We start from the raw sequence: 22427 nt of genomic DNA on the forward strand, positions 1-22427 counted from the left end.
TATATAGGTGATTTGCACTGTTGTGGGTTTTTTTTTTTTAATGTGCAAAGCAACGTTATTCATTTATACATAGATGTATATATGTTCTTTTGGGGTTCTTTTTCTCAAATAGGTTATTTACAGAGTCAAAGTAGGGTTCCTTGTGCTCTACAGTGGGTCCTTATGGATTCAGTTCAGCTCAGTCCTGTCCGACTCTTTGCGACCCCCATGAATCGCAGCACACCAGGCCTCCCTGTCCATCACCAACTCCCGGAGTTCACTCAGACTCACGTCCATCAAGTCGGTGATGCCATCCAGCCATCTCATCCTCTGTCGTCCCCTTCTCCTCCTGCCCCCAATCCCTCCCAGCATCAGAGTCTTTTCCAATGAGTCAACTCTTCGAATTTTATAACTAATAGCCTGGAAAATCCCATGGACAAAAGAGCCTGGTGGGCTGCAGTCCATGGGGTCACTAAGAGTCCGGCACATCTGAGCGACTTCACTCTCACTTTTCACTTTCATGCATTGGAGAAAGAAATGGCAACCCACTCCAGTATTCTTGCCTGGAGAATCCCAGGGACAGGGGAGCCTGGTGGGCTGCCGTCTATGGTGTCACACAGAGTCGGACACGACTGAAGCGACTTAGCAGCAGCAGCAGCAGGAAGTTTTAATGATACTGAAATCTTTTCGTGTGATTATTTTGAATTAAAATGTATACACATATATGATTTTTTTAATTTATTTTTTATTGCTGGATAATGGCTCTGAAATTTTCTGTCAGTTTCTGACTAAGCTCATGCCAGCTCTCATCATAACTTATTTGGGGTTGAACTGATTTATGCTGTACGGGCCTTAGTGAGCAGCAGATTCAGGCCCTAGTGTGGAACCAGGCCTTAGCCTTGACCAGAGTCAGGCCTAATTGAGGACCAGACTCAGGCCTAAGTGTGGACGAGAGTCAGGCTATGGTGTGGAACAGTATGAGGCCTCAGTGAGAACCACAGTCAGGCCTTAGTGTGAGCCAGAGTCAGACTTAACGTGGACCAGTCAGCCCTGAAAGTGGACGAGAGTCAGGTCTTCAGTGGTTTAGAGTCAGGCCTGAGTGTGGACCAGAATCTGTACTGAGTGTGGACCCGAGTCTGGCCTGAGTGGGTACAAGAGTCAGGCCTTGGTGTAGACCAGAGTGAGGCCTAAGTGAGGAATAGTCAAGCATCAGGAAGACTCGGTTCCACACTCAGGACTGACTCTGGTGCACACTCAGGCCTGACTCTGGTCACACTGAGGATTGACTCTGGTCCACACTGAGGCCTGACTCTGGAAACACTCAGGCCTGATTCTGGTCACACTCAGGCCTGACTCTGGTCACACTGAGGCGTGATTCTGGAAACACTCAAGCCTGATGCTGGTCACACTCAGGCCTGACTCTGGAAACACTCAGGCCTGATGCTGGTCACACTGAGGCCTGACTCTGGTCACACTGAGGCCTGACTCTGGTCACACTGAGGCCTGACTCTGGAAACACTCAGACCTGATGCTGGTCACACTCGGGCCTGACTCTGGTCACACTGAGGCCTGACTCTGGAAACATTCAGGCCTGACCCTGGCCACACTCAGGCCTGACTCTGGTGCACACTCACCTGACTCTGGTGCACACTCAGGCCTGACTCTGCCACACACTCACCTAACTCTGGCGCACACTCAGGCCTGTCTCTGGTCCACACTCAGGCCTGACTCTGGTGCACACTCAGGCCTATCTCTGGTCCACACTGAGGCCTGACTCTGGTCCGCACTGAGGCCTGTCTCTGGTCCACACTCAGGCCTGACTCTGGTGCACACTCAGGCCTGACTCTGGTCCACACTGAGGCCTGACTCTGGTCCGCACTGAGGCCTGTCTCTGGTCCACACTCAGGCCTGATTCTGGTCCACACTCAGGCCTGACTCTGGTGCACACTCAGGCCTGACTCTGGTGCACACTCAGGCCTGACTCTGGTCCACACTCAGGCCTGTCTCTGGTCCATACTCAGGCCTGACTGTGGTACGTGCTTAGGCCTCACTCTGGTATGACTCTGGCTCTGACTTAATCCTGACCCTGCTAAAAGCAACTGTAAACATCTGCTGGGCAGCTAATACCCACCAGCCCTCGTGTGTGCTCAGTCGCTTCAGTCGTGTCCAACTCTTGGCGACCTGATGGACTGTGGCCCACCAGTCTCCTCTGTCCGTTGGATTCTCCAGGTAGGAGTTCTGGAATGGGTTGCCAGGCCCTCCTCAAGGTATCTTCCTGAGCCAGGTAACCAACCAGTGACGTCTCCTGCCTTTTCTGCATCTCAGGCAGATTCTTTACTGCTGAGCCACCTGGGAAGGCCCTCACCAAGCCTGGGCACCTGTTAAACAAACAAACAAAAACCTACACTCAACAACTGTTCTCTGAAAGGTAGTGGACAAAGAGCCTGAGACCCAAATCACTAAGGCCCCACCTCGCACCCCCTCCCCGGAGGCCGCACCTTGGCAGGGCCCGCCCCGCCCTGCTTCTCCACCCCTTTCCTCCCCTGCCCAGGGTCCCACCCCGCCCTCCCTCCCCAGGGTCCCTGCCCCTCCCCTCTCCTCCCCTCCCCTCGCCTCCCCACTGGCTCTTCCCTGGACCCTCCCCAGCACACATGTACAACTTTTCCTTCACACTGATCCCACCACAGAGGCCTGCGGTGCATGTCCACACTTATTATGGGATGGGGCCACATGGTCTTCTCAGCGCCAAGCAGCCTTCCTGCGCGTGTGCAGAGAGGGAAGCTCTGCTTGTCCTCAGGAATGGGCATTTTATCTCTTGACCCCAGCAGGGCTCAGCTTCTGCCACTAGCTTTGTCCTTGGAGTGTCTGGTGAGAACAGAGCTTCAACTTTACTCCACCTGACAGACTCCAGCTTTCCAGCCTGGGGGCCCTTCTATCTCCTACCTCAAATCCTTCTGAGAAACATGAAAAATAAAATTGTTTATTGGGAAGACGAAGGGCAAAGGTCTGTCTTCTGGAGCTTCTTCAGGCTGGCATGGGACTGTAGACCCCACCTTGCTGGGGTCACGGAGCTCTCACCCTGTCTCATGAAGGGGCCCCAGGGTGACTTCTGGTGTTAATCTCTCAGGATCTGTTCCAAGGATGGGCTGGAATCTCTGCATTACCCTTATCTTGATGTGAAACTGTAGTAATCTGAAAGAGACAAATTTAACAAGGAGATTTAGAAAGGCAGGGGCTGAAGATCGGTAACAGAATTACTGTGACCAGGGGCCCAAGCAGGAGTGAGAATCGGGTTGTTTTGCAGCAGTTTTGATCCTGGTCCAGATAGTCAGCACGGGTGGTGCCCTGTTCAAAGGAACGGAGCCTTTGCGTGGTCTTACATACTTCCGATGTCTCCTGTATTAGCCCAGAGTGACTGATGTGGGTGTGACAGGCTCAGTTTCAAGTCGTTGGAGGAGTGACAACCTGATCTTTTTTTTTTTTTTTTCCAGGAGAGTAAGCCTGAGTTCCAGTCCAGACCTGGCACTTCAAGGAGACCTTTAGCCTGGTAGCCAGTTGTCTAGATTTCTCTAAGTAGAGTTAAACGTCTGATGTGGTATTATTAATAACACAAAAATCACAAAACCCAAAGCAGTTGTCACAGTTACTGACTTTAGCGCTTCTCTAGGCATGAGAAGAGGCAGGAATCTGGGCTCATGAGAATCTTTCCTGAAGACATCTAACCGTCTGAAGGCTTGCTCTGCCGGCTTCCCCAGAGCACGGGGCCTCCTTCCTGACCTCCGCCTCAGTGCCGTTCAGGGTGTGCTGAAGGCCAACCACCGCAGAGGCCCCTGATTCAATCTTCGCAGGAGCAGACGGCGGTGCCAGTCTCCTGTCAGCATGGCCCCCTCATGGCCGTAGGTTTGATGACAGTTTTGGTGGCATCTCACATCTGTTTTGAGCCATGGTGCTAGGCACGCTCGTTCCCAGGCCTGGCAGAGATTCCGCTGACAGGCCACTCAGTGCGCCGTTACTGGACAAGGCCACAAAGCAGCAGCCGGGAGCCGCTGGGCCACCTGTCTCTCCAGCCTCTGTGGCCCATGAAAGCATTCCCATTTGGAGCTTCTTCCATATTTAGGGTTAAACCACTACCATCACTGAGCTCATGAGGAATGATATGATATCATTGTGTTATCAGAGGCTCAGTCGTATATTTGGTAATGCAAGAAGCAACTCGAAAGCAGGCAGAACAAGAAATAACACAGCTGGCAGTGCTAGTAGGGTCACAGGCAAGAATCTGAGAACCTGGACGAAGTGCAGCCAGTGTAATCCAGGTCCTACGTTTACTAAGACGGAAAAGTCTTAGTAAACATAGACCTGAATTAACAAAACTAGAATTTAATATTTAATGAAACAAGTTTTCTCCTAAAATTACCCCCATTTTTATTAAACTAGGCCAAGACTAATTTGTTTTAAAAATAAGTTTGGTGTACTGACCACACAGCTTCTTCTACACGGTCTCTGCTGTAATTCCTCAGGAGTCTTGGACTAAAATTCCCAAAAGGCCTCTCAAGGCCTAGAAAGTCATGCCAGAGGCTTGCCATCAGATTTTGACTAAGTGGATTTTTCTCTCTTGTTGTTGCTAAGTTGCTAAGTCGCTTCAGTCATGTCCGACTCTGTGCGACCCCATAGACGGCAGCCCACCAGGCTCCCCCGTCCCTGGGATTGTCCAAGCAAGAACACTGGAGTGGGTTGCCATTTCCTTTTCCAATGCATGAAAGTGAAAAGTCAAAGTGAAGTCGCTCAGTCGTGTCCGACTCTTAGCGACCCCATGTACTGCAGCCGACCAGGCTCCTCCGTCCATGGGATTTTCCAGGCAAGAGGACTGGAGTGGGGTGCCATCGCCTTCTCCGTTCTCTATTCTAAAGGTCCCCCAAATCTCAAATCTTTGAGATTCTTGTATGTGTCAGGAGACGGTCTTTTCATTTACCTGATAAGGCTGCTCAGAACCCAAGTGTCTCTAATTTCTGGAGGGACAAGGCAGAGAGAAAAGAAAAAATGTTTGAATCTTTACCCAGAGGTGTAAATTACCAAACTGTTGTAAGTCTTACGTAGCTTGAGGAGAAGAGCTTCTTTATACCTGAAAAGAGTGGAAGCCAGTAATGCGTCACCCCAAAGGTCATGAACGTTATAATCAGTTTAGTAGTTGATGTAGCCCCACGTAATTAGTCTTTGTTCTGTGTCCCTGCCTGATGACTGAGTGTGATGATGACAGTGATGGCTTTGAGAAGTTTGGGAAGCTTTGTTAAGGCTTGCACGGTGTGTCCAGTGAAGTGGGTGCCATGATCACTGGAGACTGTGGCAAATGTACCCCAAGTGGAAAACACATTTTAAACTATTTTTTCCCATTGTGAGGCCATCAGACATGTAACATGTACCCAGGAAAGGCTGTAAGCCTTCAAATATAAATGAGGTCTGTCCGGGAGCTGGGGAGAGCTGAGCGGCCGTCTTGGATTTCCCGTGGCCCTGACTCAGTTACGGTGTGTTTACCACTGTAAATTCCTTGATTTCGGAGACTATTGCCAACTCCTAAGAACATCAGGAAAACAAAAGTCTGACAACGAGGGGTTAATTCTTTGTAGAAGCAGAATTAGCTTTATCTACATGTACCACAATCTTCATAGATCATTGTGAAATAATATTTAGTTCACCAAAGTAACCAAAGATTTTAAAAACAAATATAAATCACTTTAAGGCAAAGAAATTTATATAGACTGTTATCAAGAGCCACATTCTAAGAAAACTTTATTCTCTTAATAGGGAGAGAAAACCAAATCCCATTCTGGTCACAGCTTACTATTAATCACCAAATTTATTTACCTAATCAAATTCAGTGTAGTCTTAGAGAGTCCTGGCCACATATAACATTATCTTCCCAATATTCAGTTCAGTTCAGTCACTCAGTCGTGTCCGACCCTGCGACCCCATGGACTGCAGCACGCCCGGCCTCCCTGTCCATCACCAACTCCCAGAGTTTACTCAAACTCATGTCCATCGATGTTCCTTTCGATCATGTCCATCCCAGTGTTGCTTTAATGCAAACGTTGAACTCCTGGATTTCGGGTTTCAGCACCAAGTGGTCTCGCAGGCAGCAGTGAGCCGTCTTGCACTGAATGTGAGGAGCCTGGATGAGAACCAGGAGTCCTCGCTGCCAGACCAGCAGGGGCCAGAGGCCAGAAGCAAAGTGACCCTGGGTCTTTCCTCTGCTTGAAAGCAAGAATATCTCAAAGAGGCAAACCCCGTAAAAACAGATACAAAGTTCACTATTAGGGACAGGGCAGAATGTCTGGGCAAGCACACAGAGAAGCAGTTTATTTATTTAACACAGAGACTAAGTACCACACAGCGGGTAAGCAGTACCGGAGTCCTGGGTGAGAGCCCAGTGAGAGGAGACTTACATCACTCACACAGGACGCCCTTCTGGGCCTTTGTTTACATTTGGAAAAAACATATATCATATAATACCACTCCTAGGTGGAACCTAAACATGGATACAAGTGAACTTCTTTACAAAACAGAAACAGCTTCACAGACTTAGAAAATAAATTTATAGTCCCCAAAGTGAAATGTGTGGGGCGGAAAGAAACTAGCAGGTTGAGAATAACATAAACACACTACTATTTATACTTCTAGAATAATCCACAAGGACCCACCACAGAGCACAAGAAACCCTCTCAAAACTCTGAAATAACCTCTATGGGAAAAGAAACCAGTAAAGAATATATGTACTTCTACGAATAAATGAATCAAGTTTCTGTACAAGCCATCACAATGTAAGTCACCTGTAAACTACAATTCAAAAACATTTTTTTAAAAAAAGAGAAAACTGCTGACTCTGTTCCCTTCTGGCCTTGGGGACCTGGGCTGGTGTCACATCCCTGGAGTCTGAGCAGGCTTGAGTCCCCAGGCGGGACTGTCCTGGGGCTGAGGGCGCTGGGGAGGGTTTGCCAGGCAAACAGCCCCCCACCCCCCCACCCCCATGGACATGGACTGCCTGTTCCCCTCTGCATAAGCCCACAATCTGCAGATCCAGGGGACCCTCCTGCAGCAGAGCCAACCCTAGCGCCCCCAAAGGATGGTGGGGTCTCTGGGCTGGAAGAGCTTTGCAAAGTACTCTGGGCTCCGTGTCTCCTGGTGGCAGGGTTCCCACCTCCAGCCTCCTTCCTTAGGGTCACCCCACTGAGAGCACAGCTCCTTCTGCAGAGTGGTGTGGCAATCGTTGAGATCTGTCGGGGGATAAAGGCTCAGAGAGAAGAAGGAAGGAGACACAGCCTTGGGTGGATCCATTCTAATTAACAACCCGGAACAGGACTTGCCCTAAGGCTCTGGTGGGCATGAAGAAATGCTGCCACCTTGTGGCCGCTTTAGGTAACATCAACTGAAAAACCTGCGCTGATGGGCACTTAATAATATTCAACAGGCCTGCTCGGATGTAAGGAAAAAACACCTGTCCTTAACTAATGCCCTCGAGTAGGTCCTGGAAAAAGAATTTAAAGCAGAGCAGACGGTCCAGAGGCCAACTTTGAGAGGTCAGTTTTACTCACACTGGTTTTTTTAAAAAATCACATGAACGGCCTTCACATCATGAAATCTTATAAAAACCCAAATCAAAACTACAAGGAAGTATCACCTCACATTGGTTAAATGGCCTTTGTCAAAAAGTCTACGAACAGTAAATGCTGGAGCGGTTGTGGAATAAAGGGAACCTTTCTACACTGATGCTGGCAAAGTAAATTGCTAACAACCAGTGTGGAGGAGAGGGTGGAGGTTCCTTCAACAAGTGAAAAATGATGAAATTCACAGTCCCTAACCACTACAGAAAAAGACATTTCAAATCCATTAAAGAACTAAACTGAGGGACGATTACTCTAACCCTCTTAAGGAAAATACAGGCAGAACACGGTTTGACACAAATCGCAGCAAATTGTTTTTGGATCCACTTTTAGGATAATGAAAAATAAGACTCAACAAAAGGGACTTCATTAACTTCAAAAGCTTTTGCACGGCAAGGGAAACTCAAAACGAAAGAAAAACACAACTCTGAACATCAGGGGGAAAATGCAACAGAATTTAAAAGCAACGTATTCATCTCCAAAACATGCAAACAACTCCTGCAGCTCAACATCAAAATACAATCAACCCAAGAGAAAAAATTGGCCAAAGATCTAAATGGATGTATCTTGAAAGGCGGCATCGAGATGGCCACAAAGCCTATGAAAAGATGCTCAGCATCACTGTTAGAGAAATGCCAATCAAACTGCAACAAGGTATCAGTTCCCCCCCTCAGAATGACCACCCTCCAAAAGATCTACAAAGATTCAATGGTTCAAAGGCTGAGGGGAACAGGGAAACCTCCTACACTGTGGGCGGGGATGGAAATGGGTGGGTGCAGCCACAAGAAACACAGTATGGAGATTCCTTAAAACATTAAATATAGTTACCACCTGATGAAGCAAGCCCACTCCTTCCCTCAGATCTGGATAAAATCATAATTTAAAGTGATACCTGCTCCTCTGTTTTCATGGCAGCACTAGTCACAAGTTCCAAGACAGAGCTTCAACCAAAGTGTCCATCAATAGAGAGAAATGAACAGGACTGATCCATCTAGACACTGGAATACACTCAGCCATCAAAAAGAACAACAACAAAAATAATGCCATTAACTGCCGCATAGATGGACCAAGAGGTTTATCCTACTCAGAGAAGTCAGGGAAAGAGAAATATTACATCACTTACAGGTGCAATCTGTAAGTTCTTTCAAGTGAACAGATTTATGAACAGAAATAGACTCAGACTAATAAAACTCACCTATGATTATTTCAAAAAAGGGAAGGGTAGGGAGACATTAAGAAGTTGGAATTAACATACATACTACTTACTATCAGATAATCCAAAAAAACCTACTGAATAGCACAGGAAAGTGTACTGAAAACACTGAAAGAACCTATATGGGAAAAGACCCCTAAAAATAAGAGAATAGACATACATTTATGTATAACTGAATCAAGTTCTTGTAAACCTAAAACAAGCCCAACAGGTATCAACTGTATTCCAACAGAAAATAAACACTAAAGTCGAACCAAAAGCGGAGCATGAAGAAATGCTGCCGCCTTGTGGCCACGTCTGGTAACAGCAACTGAAAAACCTGGGCGGACGGGCACTTGGTTATTTACCAGGCTTGCAGGGATTTACGGAGAAGGCGATGGCACCCGACTCCAGTACTCTTGCCTGGAAAATCCCATGGACGGAGGAGCCTGGTAGGCTGCGGTCCACGGGGTCGCGAAGAGTCGGACACGACTGAGCGACTTCACTTTGACTTTTCACTTTCATGCATTGGAGAAGGAAATGGCAACCCACTCCAGTGTTCTTGCCTGGAGAATCCCAGGGACGGGGGAGCCTGGTGGGCTGCCGTCTCTGGGGTCGCACAAAGTCGGACACGACTGAAGCGACTTAGCAGCAGCAGCAGCAGCAGCAGCAGCAGCAGCAGGGATTTAATGAAAAAAACACCCGGCTTCAATAAATGTCCTCGGGTGGGTCCTGGAAAAAGAATTCAGAAGAGAGGGCAGACTGTCAAGAGGCCAATCTCGATATATTAGTTTTACTCACACTCTTTTTTTTTTTAATCCCATGAAAAGCCTCCACACCCTGCAATCTTACCAAAATGCAAATCAAAACTATGAGGTACTGCCTCACACTGGTCAAAAATGACCTTTGTCAAAAAGCCTACAAACAATAAATGCTGGAAGGTTTTGGAGAAAAGGGAATTAATTCTCCTGCACGGATGCTACCAAGTTAAATTGTTAACAGTCCATTCAGAGGAGAGGGTAACAAGATAACAAGATAACAGCGAATGAAATTGTGACATTCCCTATCCTCATACAGAGAAAGTAACTTCAAACCAATTAAAGAGCTTAATGGAGGGACAATTACTCTAAACCTCTTGAGGAAATTACAGGAAGAACAAGCTTTGACATAAACCATAGCAAACCCTTTTGGATCCACTTTTAGAATAATGAAAAATTAAAACTCAACCAAAGAGTTGATTTTCTCTAACCTCAAAAGCTTTTGAGGTTTTGTTGAGTTTCTCGAACCTCAAAAACTTCTGCACTGGAAGGAAAACTGTAAACCAAACTAAAAAAAAGAAACCCTCGGAATGGGGGAAAAAAAGTTTGGAAATGAATTTAGAAACAAGGAATTTATCTCCAAAATATGAAAACAGCTCATGCAGCTCAATGTATATATATTTAAAAAAATCATCCCATTAGCAAAAATGGACCAAAGATCTAAATGGGCATTTGTCCAAAGAAGACATCCAGGTGGCCATATAAAGCACCTGAAAAGATGCTTAGCATCACTAACTATTGGAGAAATGCAAATCAAAACTGGGCCACCGTATCACCTCACACCCCTCAGAACAGCCATCCCCCAAAAGATCTACAAGGATTAAACGCTGCCGAGGGCGAGGGGAACAGGGAATCCTCCTACACTGTGGGCAGGAGTGGAAATGGGCGGGTGCGGCCAGGAAAGACAACAGTATGGGCATTCCTTTAAACACTAACCATAGACTTAGTACACGATCCGGCAAGCCCACTCCTTGGTTAGATCCGGAAAGAACATTAATTTAAAATGATACATGCACCCCTCTCTTCAGGGCAGCACTACTGACAATACCCAAGACAGAGCATCAACCAAAATGTCCATCAATAGAGAAATGAAGAGAAAACGGTTCATTTGTACACCGAATACACTCAGCCATCAGCAGAACGAAAAACTGCCACAGGCAGCAGCATGGATGGACCGAGAGATTTATTATACTGAGTGACGTCAATTAGAGAAGGAGAGAAATACATCACTTACGGGGGGAATCTATAAATTCACTAAAATGAACTAATTTATAAACAGAAACAGACTCACAGAAAACTCACTTATGATTTTTTTTTAAAGGTAGGGGAAGGAAGACATTAAGAGGTTGGGATTAACATACTCACTGCTTATTATCAGATAGATAATCCAAAATAACGGAATAGCACAGGGAAGTCTACTGAACACACCGAGAGAACCAATATAGGAAAAGAACCCGAAAGAGAATAGACATACGTTCATGCATAACTAAACCAAGTTCCTGTAGACTTAAAACAACACATCGGAAATCAACTCTACTCGAACAGAAAATAGACACTAAAAACAAACAACAAAAAACCCAACAGTGGAGCATGAAGAAATGCTGCCACCTTGTGGTCACTTTTGGTAACGACTGAAAAACCTGTGCTCATGGGCACTTCATATTCATCATGTTTGCGGGGCTTAGAGCTCTGTAGCTCAGACAGTAAAGCGTCTGCCCGCAATGCGGGAGACCTGGGTTTGATCCTTGGGTCGGGAAGATACCCTGGAGAAGGAATTGGCAACCCACTCCAGTATTCCTGACTGAAAGTCCCATGGACGGAGGAGCCTGGTAGGCCCCAGTCCATGGGGTCACAAAGAGTCGGATATGACTGAACGACTTCACTTTCATGGGGCTGTAAGGAAAAAACATCTGTTCTCAACAAATGTCCTTGGGGAGATCCTAAAAAAAGAATTCCTAAAAAAAGAATTTGAAACAGGGCAGTCGGTCAAGGGGACAACCTCGAGAGGTCAGTTTTACCCACACTGTTTTTTTAAAAATCATATGAAAATATTTCAACATGGCGAAATCTTAAGAGAAATGCCAATCAAAACACACAGGTCAGAATGGACATTGGCAAGAAGTCTAAAACCAATAAACGCTGGAAAGGGTTGTAGAGAGAAGGGACCCCTCCTACATGTTGGATGCTGGCAATGTCAATTGTTAACAGCCAGACTGTAGGACAGTGCGGAGGTCTCTCAAGTGAAAAGAGAATGCAATTACCACACTCCCTGAACCCAGACAGAAAAAGAAACTCCAAATTGATGAAAGAGCTCAAAAGAGGGCTGATAATCTCAACCTCTTGAGGGAAATATAGGTAGGACAGACAGATAGACAGAACACGCTTTGATATAAACAGCAACTCCGTTTGGATCCACCTCTTAGAGTAACGAAATAAAAACTAAACTAATTTTGGGGGCTCCAGAATCACTGCAGATGGTGACTGCAGCCCTGAAATTAAAAGACACTTGCTCCTTGGATGAAAAGTTATGACCATCCTAGACAACATATTAAAAAGCAGAGACATTACTTTGCCAACAAAGGTCTGTCTAGCCAAAGCTTTGGTTTTTCCAGTAGTCATGTATGGATGTGAGAGTTGGACTATAAAGAAAGCTGAGTGCCGAAGAATTGATGCTTTTGAACTGAGGTGTTGGAGAAGACTCTTGAGAGTCCCTTGGACTGCAAGGAGATCCAACCAGTCCTTCCTAAAGGAAATCAGCCCCAAATATTCACTGGACAGACTGATGCTGAAGCTGAAACTCCAATACTTTGGCCACCTGATGTGAAGAGCTGACTCATTGGAAAAGACCCTGATGCTGGGAAAGATTGAGGGCAGGAGGAGAAGGGGACAAAAGAGAACAAGATAATGGATAGCATCACCAAGTCAGTGGACATGTTTGAGCAAGCTCCAGAGTTGGTGATGGACAGGGAAGCCTGGTGTGGTGCAATCCATGGGGTTGCAAAGTCAGACACAGCTGAGCGACTGAACGACAACAACATGATTATACAGTGGAAGTGACAAGTAGGTTCAAGGGACTAGATCTGATAGACAGAGTGCCTGAAGAACTATGGACAGAGGTTTACAACACTGTACAGGAGGCAGTGACCAAAACCAGCCCCAAGCAAAAGAAATGCAAAAAGGCAAAATGGTTGTCTGAGGAAGCCTTACAAATAGCTGAGAAAAGAAGAGAGGCGAAAGGCAAAGGAGAAAAGGAGAGATATACCCATCTGAATGCAGAGTTCCAAAGCTAGCAAGGAGAGATAAGAAAGCCTTCTTAAGTGAACAATGCAAAGAAATAGAAGAAAACAATAGAATGGGAAAGACTAGAGGTCTCTTCAAGAAACTTAGAGATACCAAGGGAACATTTCATGCAAAGATGGGCTCAATAAAGGACAGAAATGGCATGGACCTAACAGAAGCAGAAGAGATTAAGAAGAGGTGGCCAGAATACACCGAAGAACTGTACAAAAAAGGTCTTAATGACCTGGATGACCACAATGGTGTTGTCACTCACCTAGAGCCAGACATCCTGGGGTGTGAAGTCAAGTGGGCCTTAGGAAGAATTACTACCAACAAAGCTCGTGGAGGTGATGGAATTCCAGCTGAGCTATTTTTCAATCCTGAAAGATGCTGCTGTGAAAGTGCTGCACTAGGTATGCCAGCAAATTTGGAAAACTCAGCAGTGGCCACAGGACTGGAAAAGGGCAGTGTTCATTCCAGTCCCAAAGAAGGGCAATGCCAAAGAATGCTCAAACTACTGCACAACAGCGCTCATTTCACATGCTAGCAAGGTAATGCTCAAAATCCTTCAAGCCAGCCTTCAACTGTACGTGAACCATGAACTTCCAGATGTACAAGCTGGATGTAGAAAATGCAGAGGAATCAGAGATTAAATTGCCAACATTCATTGGATCATAGAAAAAGGGAATTCCAGAAAAACATCCACTTCTGCTTTATTGAGTACACTAAAGCCTTTGACTGTGTGGATCACAACAAACTGTGGAAAATTCTTAAACAGATGAGAATACCAGACCACCTTAGCTGCCCCCTGAGAAACCTGTATGCAGGTCAAGAAGCAACAGTTAGAACCAGACATGGAACAACAGACTGGTTCCAAATTGGGAAAGGAGTATGTCAAGGCTGTATATCATCACCCTGATTATTTAATGTATATGCAGAGTACATACTGGAGAGAAACTCTAGTAATGTAATAAGTGATGAAAGAGGTTCATCCCAAATTTAGTTTAGAAAACAGGAAAGGGTTTATACAAGAAAGATAAGTGAATGATGTTAAAACAAAGTTTTTAATCAAATCTAAATAAATATCAAAGAATGTATAAGAAAGCATTTCATCAATTCCTCTTTTCTGAAGTTCCTGGAGGAGAATTACTGTAGATAGTAATCCATAGTTAAGACAGATAGAAAATTGATATGTTGCTCTGCATCACCAGACAAAAGATTGGTGTTTCAGTTCAGTTCAGTTCAGTCACTCAGTCATGTCCAACTCTTTCCAACCCCATGAACCGCAGCACGCCAGGCCTCCCTGTCCATCACCAACTCCCGGAGTCCACCCAAACCCATGTCCATTGAGCTGGTGATGCCTTCCAACCATCTCATCCTCTGTCGTCCCCTTCTCCTCCTGCCCTCAATCTTTCCCAGCATCAGGGTCTTTTCAAATAAGTCAGCTCTCCGCATCAGGTGGCCAAAGTATTGGAGTTTCAGCTTCAACATCAGTCCTTCCAATGAACACCCAAGACTGATCTCCTTTAGGATGGACTGGTTGGATCTCCTTGCAGTCCAAAGGACTCTCAAAGAGTCTTCTCCAACACCACAGTTCAAAAGCATCGATTCTTCTACGCTCAGCTTTCTTTATAATACAACTCTCAATCCATGCATGACCACTGGAAAAACCATAGCCTTGACTAGACGGTTGGTGTTTAGAAAGGTATAATTATTAGCAATGTATTCTGGTTCTATCAACATGATTTGAGATTATTTGAAAACCAAAATGAATGTAATGCAACTCTCAAATTATTCCATGCTATGCTTTGTTTCTAATGTATTTGAAGTTACATTTGTGAAGGTTGCTGCCTCAAAGATAAAAGAACCCCTTCTATCCTAGGGAGAAGTCATTTATATTTATTCTCCATTAGAAGATTAACTGCAATGTAATGTGTACACTGAACATCTAAATGGCGGTGTTTGTCATTCATGTGAAACATCCCTATAGGTCACCATGATGTAAGTGTTCAGGAACTAATTCTATGTATCAAAGTAAGACAAAATTCTAAATTTTCAATAGTTATGTCATTTGCTTATTAAGGATAAGATAATGAGAGTTCACTGGAATCTTAATGTATCTTTATCATATCAACTGAAGTCATGAATATTAGTTGACATGCTTGGGATAACGACATCTCTGATACCATAGTATGCGAAAGCCTTCCCAGAAAAGTCATGTAGCTAGTTACATCTTGTTTATTAAATGATTAGCCTCCATTTTGTAACCATAGAAGTCACAATTCTCGGATCACTGTAGCAGACAAATGAATATTGTTGTCTATGCTTGTAAATCTGTATTTTAATTAAGGTCACACAGTGGATTGTAACAGGTTTTATTCTATGTGTGATATTCATATATGTTAATTAATAAAATTGAATGGTTTCTGGTGATAAAGTTGATGTGTAATGAATGGTTAATGCACCACCAACATTAACCTCTCCCACCTTCTTTAAGGCTACGGGGGAGCGATTGTGACAATAAACCATTAGGTAGCACAGAGGGATGGCATCTGTAAAAATTAGTTTCCTTACTGGCCTTAATCCTCAAATAATGTCACATATTTTCCATAATTTCTACAATGTACCTTCCCCCGCCCCCTCTCTGTAACTGCAGGGACGCTGTGATGGTTCTAATAAGAAGGACCATACAGAGTACTGTTGAGAGCCTCCCTGACTGCTCCGTGCTGTTGCTGCGTCAGCGTCTGTCTGGGGACCAGGCAGCCTGCAGGTCCTTGAACTCACACCAGCCAGTCCTGTGAGCACCTCCACTAGATGACCCCGTTCCTTGAGACCAGCAGTCTTGCTGAACCCCAGGGTCTACTGCACAGACCCCTCTTCAATGACACCCTCAGAGCTCACCAGAATCCTGCTCCTCTTGGTTTGAATAGACCCATCCACGCTCAGCCTGGGGAGCCCACAGCACTTCACCCAGGGTCCCTTAGAAAGGCCTGAACCCCAAGTACTGGAGCTATCTCTGCTTGGTTCTAGCCTGACCTCTCCAAGAAATTCCTGACCTAAACCCTTCCCTCCTGAGAGGTCTCAGCTGTGCTGAGTGTGAGGGCTGAAGCTCAGGGCTCCTGAGTGTGGGTCTTGGGGAAGAAGCATCAGAACAAACAGGGAGCTTGCTGAAGACTCATTTCATGGCCCCACCTCAGACCTGCAGATTCATAACCTCTCAGAGTGGGGCTCTGACCTCCTGGAATTGTATACACTGAACTGGTTCAGAAAGAATCTTTGGCCAAGTGGTTTTCCACCTGTTTCCCATCAGGGTCACGTGACCAGTGGTGAGCGATAACCTCCCCGGTGCCCTTCCCACAGAGTTCTCTCTCCGTCCTGTGGGAGCATCAGTGTGGCGTGTAGGAAGTGCTCCAGGGGATTCTAAGGGGAGGCCTGGGTTAAGGACGTGGCTCCTGGTCCATTTGTGAGAGCTGAGGCCTGGCTTCAGTCCAAGCAGAGGCAACAACTTCTGCTCTGCATGAGCTTTAAAGGGGCAAGTCAGTGCAGCCCACACACCCCATGTTAGCAGAATTTGGGGGACTTTATATGAAGAAAGAAGAGTAGACAACAACAACAAATTGATAGATTGGTCTCCACGGAGGAGCTGATTGTCCTGAATCTCTCCTGAGACAAAGGACAGGAGAGGTTGGCGTTTCCCCGCTTTTCAAGGTCCTTCTGCCTGTGAGGGTGTTGGGAGCAGGCGAAGGAGCTGTGCTGGCACCTCTGAAGGTGTAATCTCATGACGCTGAGGTGATTCCTCCACAGTCTTGATGCGAAAACGACCCAGGGCAGCAGGAAGAAGAGGAGGAAATGGCAGCTTCTCAGGTGAATGTCCTGATCCAGGTTAGAGCCTGTGTCTGCTTTTTCCTCCTTAAATACCCTGGATTGAAAACATACAACTCTTTAATTCTCTTTTTCTGATATTCTTGCCTGGTGAGGTGGTTTTTGACTATTAAATACTGTTTTTTCTTTTATTTTTATGGGTCACAATCAGGCTCTTCTCTCTCCATGAGCCTCTTCTCCTTGTCTGCCTCCAGGCTCCCTACAGGGCATGAAGCATTCCCAGTGTGAATGAACAACTTTCAGTTTTTCAAAATATTCCCTTTTCGAAAGACTGACAAGGGAAGGCATTGATGTGCAGAACTTCTGTTGGGATGGGTGGGGTCGCAATGAGTCAGACAGGACAGAGGGACTGCAATGAACTGAAACAGGATGACCTTAATGGTCTAGAGTTCCTTAGAGACTTTTGACAAAAATCTGACTATTCTCTGCATTGGTAAGAAAGGTCTATTATTTAAATGTGCTGTTAGGGATGCAGAACTGGGGAGGTATTTTTGGAGTAAAAATGCAGAAAAGTGAAATTTTTTCAAGATACATTGACATTTCCTTATTTTTGCCGAAAGTACCTGAGCAGTGACCACGTGTCTTCTTGAGTGTTTCTCGCACGTGACACCAGTTTATCCCATAACACCTCATGGTCACCAATTCGGGTGTTTTCTGCTAGATTCCCACACCATCAAGTTCCATTTTTGTCTCTTTATCTTTAATAAAATCCTGGCAAGATGTAGTGAGGGAGGTGCACAATCCAATACAGCTAAGGTGGAAACTCCATTTCCTCCTAGTGTCTCTTTGCTGCTAGTTGGCTTTGAAATGTGAACACGCAACAGTGTTCAGGAGAGATACTGAGTTTTGTAAGGAGAGGTTTCCATCAGTCAAGTCAGACCCTTTTCGCTTATAGGTTATTACGAATATTGAGAGTAGTTCCCTGTGCTATGCAGCAGATCCTTGTTGGTTATTTTTGTGTATACTAGAGTGTATATGTTAAACCCAAAGTCCTAATTATGTTCATTTTTCTAATGAGCAGGTCCCCTTTGGAGGAAAGGAAGAATCCCGGTGCTAGGTGTGAATGAATGAAGCGGATGACACAGGTGAGAGGTCCAAAGACCACAGAAGAAGCCAGACATGTTCAGATGGTTTGGGGAGGCCCGCTTCACTAGAATGAGAAGCCTGGGTTTATGTCTGCCAAAGAGGGACATGACCGGCCCCGTTCTTCTGCTGTTTCATCTCCATCTTCTTCAGCTCCAGTGGGTTTTCCCTCAGTTTCACTGAGAGCCAAAACCTTCCTCCTGGTCTATGAGGACCTGCATACTCTCGCTGCTTTGGGGGACCTAGGAAAAGCTGCTAACAGTTCTGACAAACTCTGCCTTAAGGCCTTTCCAAATTTTCGTCTCTGCCTCAAGTCAGAAAAGAGTTGTGGAGATCTGGGATTAGTTGACAAAATTCCAGAAATACTTGGAGCAGGTATATGCTTCCTGCTTTCTAATCTCCAATGGAAACTTCAAACATGGCTCTCTGAAGTTCATACTCAGTCCCTGAAATCATAAAATGTAATCCCCAATTTCTGCCTCCCAATTTTTTCTTCTATAATCAAATTTTAGACATTTTTAAGTGCATTTACCCCAACTCATCAGTGCTAAAACCATTTAATATATCTATTAACTCACAGAAATATTTTTTACTGTTCTTTTATTTTGTATTGGAGCATAACCGGTTAACAATGTTGTGATAGTTTCAGGTGGGTAGCAGAGGGCCTCAGCCGTCCATACACATGTATCCGTTCTCCCCCAAACTCCCCTCCCATCCAGGCAGCCACGTAACATTGAGCAGAGCTCCCTGTGCAGGACAGTAGGACCTTGTTGGCTCTCCATTTTAAATATAGCAGTGTGTACATGGTGATCCCTTATGGAGAATTGATATTTATTTTTCTTGAAATGTTGTTGGAATTTTCCAGTTAACTCATCTACTCCAGGGATTTTTTTAAATTACTTTTTTACTCTTATTAATAGTTGTAGATGTGTTATAATTTTTTAATTCACTCATGCTAACATCTAAGGTGTTCTGTGTTTCTCAAAATTGAATCTTCCTTGGAGGTATTCAACTTTTTGGTATAGTATCAGTCATCATAACCTGATAGAATTACCTTTTCTTCCATGTAATATATACAGTGCATTATTTTTACTTCTGATCTTCTTTGCATCTCACCTCTTATTAATATAGCTAAGGGTTTGTCAATATTGTGTACAACTGTAAAGCATATTCACTCAAGGTACTAAGTGGGATCTTCGTTATTTGTTATCTTTCAGCGATATCTTCTCATGACACCCAGGGTTTGTTCCCAAAGAAGCCGTGCATAGGAGATTCATGTGTAATGTGCTCAGAAATTCTGAGAGCTCTCAGCTTGGAAATGTGTACTTAATGAAAGACTGGGAAAGTAAGGGGGGCTGTGAAGGGCCAAAAGGATGTTGTTTTAGATGTAACCAAATCAGGACAATTATTCATGATGAAAACATGATTGCCAAAAGAAATTGAGGATATGCATCAACTTGGGGAAAATTCCATTTGAAGTCAATAAGTTCTGCAGAAAAATATGTTTTTGTAAGCAAGAACCCACATGATTTAAAAAAAAAAAAACATATTCTCTGGTGTGAAATTTTGAAAACATGGAAAGTCATCTAGTCTATGCTACAAATAATCACTCAAACCAGTATGAATATAGCTTTGAATTAAACAGTCAGTCATACATGTCTGAGAGCCAGAGATTTGAAAATGAAGGAAGAAAATCTCACTATGATCAGTTTGAGAGATCCTTTAGTGAAGGCTCATTATTTTTCCACCAAGAAACATTTTCTCCCTATTCCAATATCTGTAATGTCAATAATAATGAGACAGTCTTTATCCAGCTGCCGTCATTCAATGGGTATCATAGTACAGATAATGCGGAACAACCTTCCATGTGTAATCCCACGAGTGAGGCCTTAAGCGAGAGCTCCAGCTTCAATAATTACAACAGTATTTATGATGGAGCCGGAATCTACCCATGCCTTGAACCTGGGAATCACTTTGACCAAGACTCAGGTCTCATGAATCATCAGAGAACTCTATGTTCAGAGAACCACAGTGATGAATGTAGAAATGTCTTTTATCAAAGCTCAAATCTTATTACAGATGGGAATATACATATTGAAGAGAATAATTACAAATTTAGTGAATGTGGTCAAGTTTCTAACCAGTCATCAGAACTTACTCAACATCTGAGTATTCATGCTAAGGAGAAACACTGCAAGTGGAATAAATGTGGGAAAGTCTTTCCTCAATTATCAAATCTAAATAGACACAGGAAAATCCACACCGGAGGGAAACCTAACCAATGTGCAGAATGTGGCAAAACCTTCAGCAAGCCCTCAAGCCTTACTCAACATCTCACTGTTCATACTGCAGAGAAGACTTACAAATGTCCAGAATGTGGCAAAGCCTTTAATCAGAGCTCAAACCTTAATCGACATAGGCAAATCCATACTGGGGAGAAACCATATAAATGTCAGAATTGTGGGAAAGCCTTTAACCGACGTGCAAGACTTAATCAACATCAGCGAATCCATACTGGGGAGAAACCATACAAGTGTAAAGAATGTGGCAAAGCTTTTATCAGTTGCTCAAATCTTAATCAGCATCAGAGAATTCATACTGGGGAGAAGCCTCACACATGCAGAGAATGTGGGAAAGCCTTTAATAGTTGTTCATATCTCACTGTGCATCAGCGAATTCATACTGGGGAGAAGCCTTATAAATGTACAGAATGTAACAAAGCCTTTAATCATCACTCAAACCTTACCCGTCATCAGAGAATTCATGCTGGGAAGAAACTATACAAATGTACAGAATGTGGCAAAGCCTTTAATCAAAACTCAACCCTTACTCAACACCAGCGAATTCATACAGGAGAGAAGCCTTATAAATGTACAGAATGTGGCAAAGCCTTTAATCGAAACTCAACACTTACTCAACATCAGCAAATTCATACAGGAGAGAAGCCTTATAAATATACAGAATGTGGCAAAGCCTTTAATCAAAACTCAGCACTTACTAAACATCAGCGAATTCATACTGGAGAGAAGCCTTATAAATGTACAGAATGTGGCAAAGCTTTTAATCGAAACTCAACACTTACTAAACATCAGCGAATTCATACTGGAGAGAAGCCTTATAAATGTACAGAATGTGGCAAAGCCTTTAATCAGAGTTCAAACCTTAGTCGACATAGGCGAATTCATACTGGGGAGAAACCATACAAATGTAAAGAATGAGGCAAAGCTTTTAATTGCCTCTCAAATCTTACTTGCCACAAAATAATTCATACTGCCAAGTAGTCTTACAAATATAAATAATATGACAAAGCCTTGAAGTGAGCTGTCACCTCACTCAGCATCAGAGAGCGTGTGCTGGAGAGAGACCCTACTAACGTAGTAAGTGATGAAAGAGGTTTGTCCTAAGCATACACATCAGAGAATGCCAGAGAGTTCATACTGGGAAGAACACTTAATGCTATAAAAAATGTACAAAATGAATTTAAAAACTCAGGTCTAAATAAATATCAGAGAATTCATCAAAGATAGCATTCAATAACCCTTTTCTGGTATTACTTTAAATCAGGATATTATAGAAAATGATCCAAAGTTAAAACACTTAGAAAAATTATTTGTTACTTGGACCATAGGATCAAGGCAAGAGATGTTGGACAACATAATTATTATCATTGTATCCTTATTCATATTGACAGTATGTGAAAGTGAAATTTAATATAACTCAACTTTCAAATTACTATGTGCTATACCTTTAGTGTGTATGTGAATATGCTTTTTTAAAACTAATATTCTTGATCTTTGCTGCCTCAAAGTTAAAACCCTTCTATAATAGGTGGAAATAATTTTTATCTACTTTTTTATGTACTATTAAGGATCCTCTAATGTGAAATGTACAGTGGAAGTCTAAATGGAGGTGATGATTGTCATTGTTTAAAGCATCCCTCTATGTCACCGCTAGGTAAGTGTTCAGAGAATAATTCTTTGTATTAAAGTAAGACAGAGAGTCGAAATTTTAAATAGTTGTGCCAATGGTTTTTTATGGATATAAAGATGGCAGCTCACTGAAATCCTGATGTATTTTTATAACAGCAATAACTAGAAGTCATGAATTTTAGTTGACATGGTAACAATCAGGAAATCTTCACAGATACCCAAGAAAAATACATGTAACCTTTTCCTGAAAGGTCATGTAATTAATGTACATCCTTGTTTACTAAATAACTGCTCTCTCTGTTTTGTAAACCATAAATATCACATTTCTCTGACCACTGTATCACAAGAACAAGAATGTTTCCAAATGCTTGTAATCTGTATTTTGATCAAAGATTATAGAGTAAACTTTGGAAAGTTTTATTTAGATTATGTGTGAACTTACTATATGTTAATCAATAAAAGTGAACGGCTTTTCATATATTAAACTTGATGTATATTTGAAGAAGTGTTCTCATCAGTAACAAGCTTCCAGGTGGTTCAGTGGTAAAGAACCTGCCTGCCAATGCAGGAGACACAGGTGGTGTAGGTTTGATCCCTGGGTCGGGAAGATACC

At 43.8% G+C, this 22427-nt stretch overlaps 1 protein-coding gene and 2 long non-coding RNA genes across 3 annotated transcripts; 2 read left to right on the top strand and 1 right to left on the bottom strand.

Annotated features, from left to right (window-relative positions):
* The first annotated feature begins 2179 nt into the window (after positions 1-2179).
* Positions 2180-3605, top strand: LOC147354360 (uncharacterized). Its single transcript, XR_015146403.1, has 2 exons — positions 2180-2407; positions 3471-3605. It is a non-coding gene; the product is annotated as an uncharacterized LOC147354360 (long non-coding RNA).
* On the bottom strand, positions 2220-9316 carry LOC147354361 (uncharacterized). The gene is made up of 3 exons (XR_015146397.1): positions 9192-9316; positions 3058-3171; positions 2220-2357 (listed from the first exon to the last, which is right to left on the bottom strand). It is a non-coding gene; the product is annotated as an uncharacterized LOC147354361 (long non-coding RNA).
* Positions 9317-19311: 9995 nt separating this feature from the next.
* LOC147354362 (uncharacterized) lies at positions 19312-21166 on the top strand. The gene has a single exon (XM_086353859.1). The coding sequence runs from the start codon at positions 19460-19462 to the stop codon at positions 21101-21103; it is 1644 nt and encodes a 547-aa protein (XP_086209985.1). The 5' UTR covers positions 19312-19459; the 3' UTR covers positions 21104-21166.
* Positions 21167-22427: the final 1261 nt, after the last annotated feature.

Source organism: Bos grunniens, chromosome 18 (assembly GCF_055505025.1).
Source record: "Bos grunniens cultivar Pamir isolate PY7600 chromosome 18, Bosgru_T2T1.0, whole genome shotgun sequence".
In the NCBI taxonomy this organism is placed as follows: Eukaryota; Metazoa; Chordata; class Mammalia; order Artiodactyla; family Bovidae; genus Bos; species Bos grunniens.

Coding starts and splice junctions, on each gene's coding strand:
- LOC147354362 (XM_086353859.1), top strand. CDS start 19,460: ATGGAAAGTCATCTAGTCTATGCTACAAATAATCACTCAAACCAGTAT.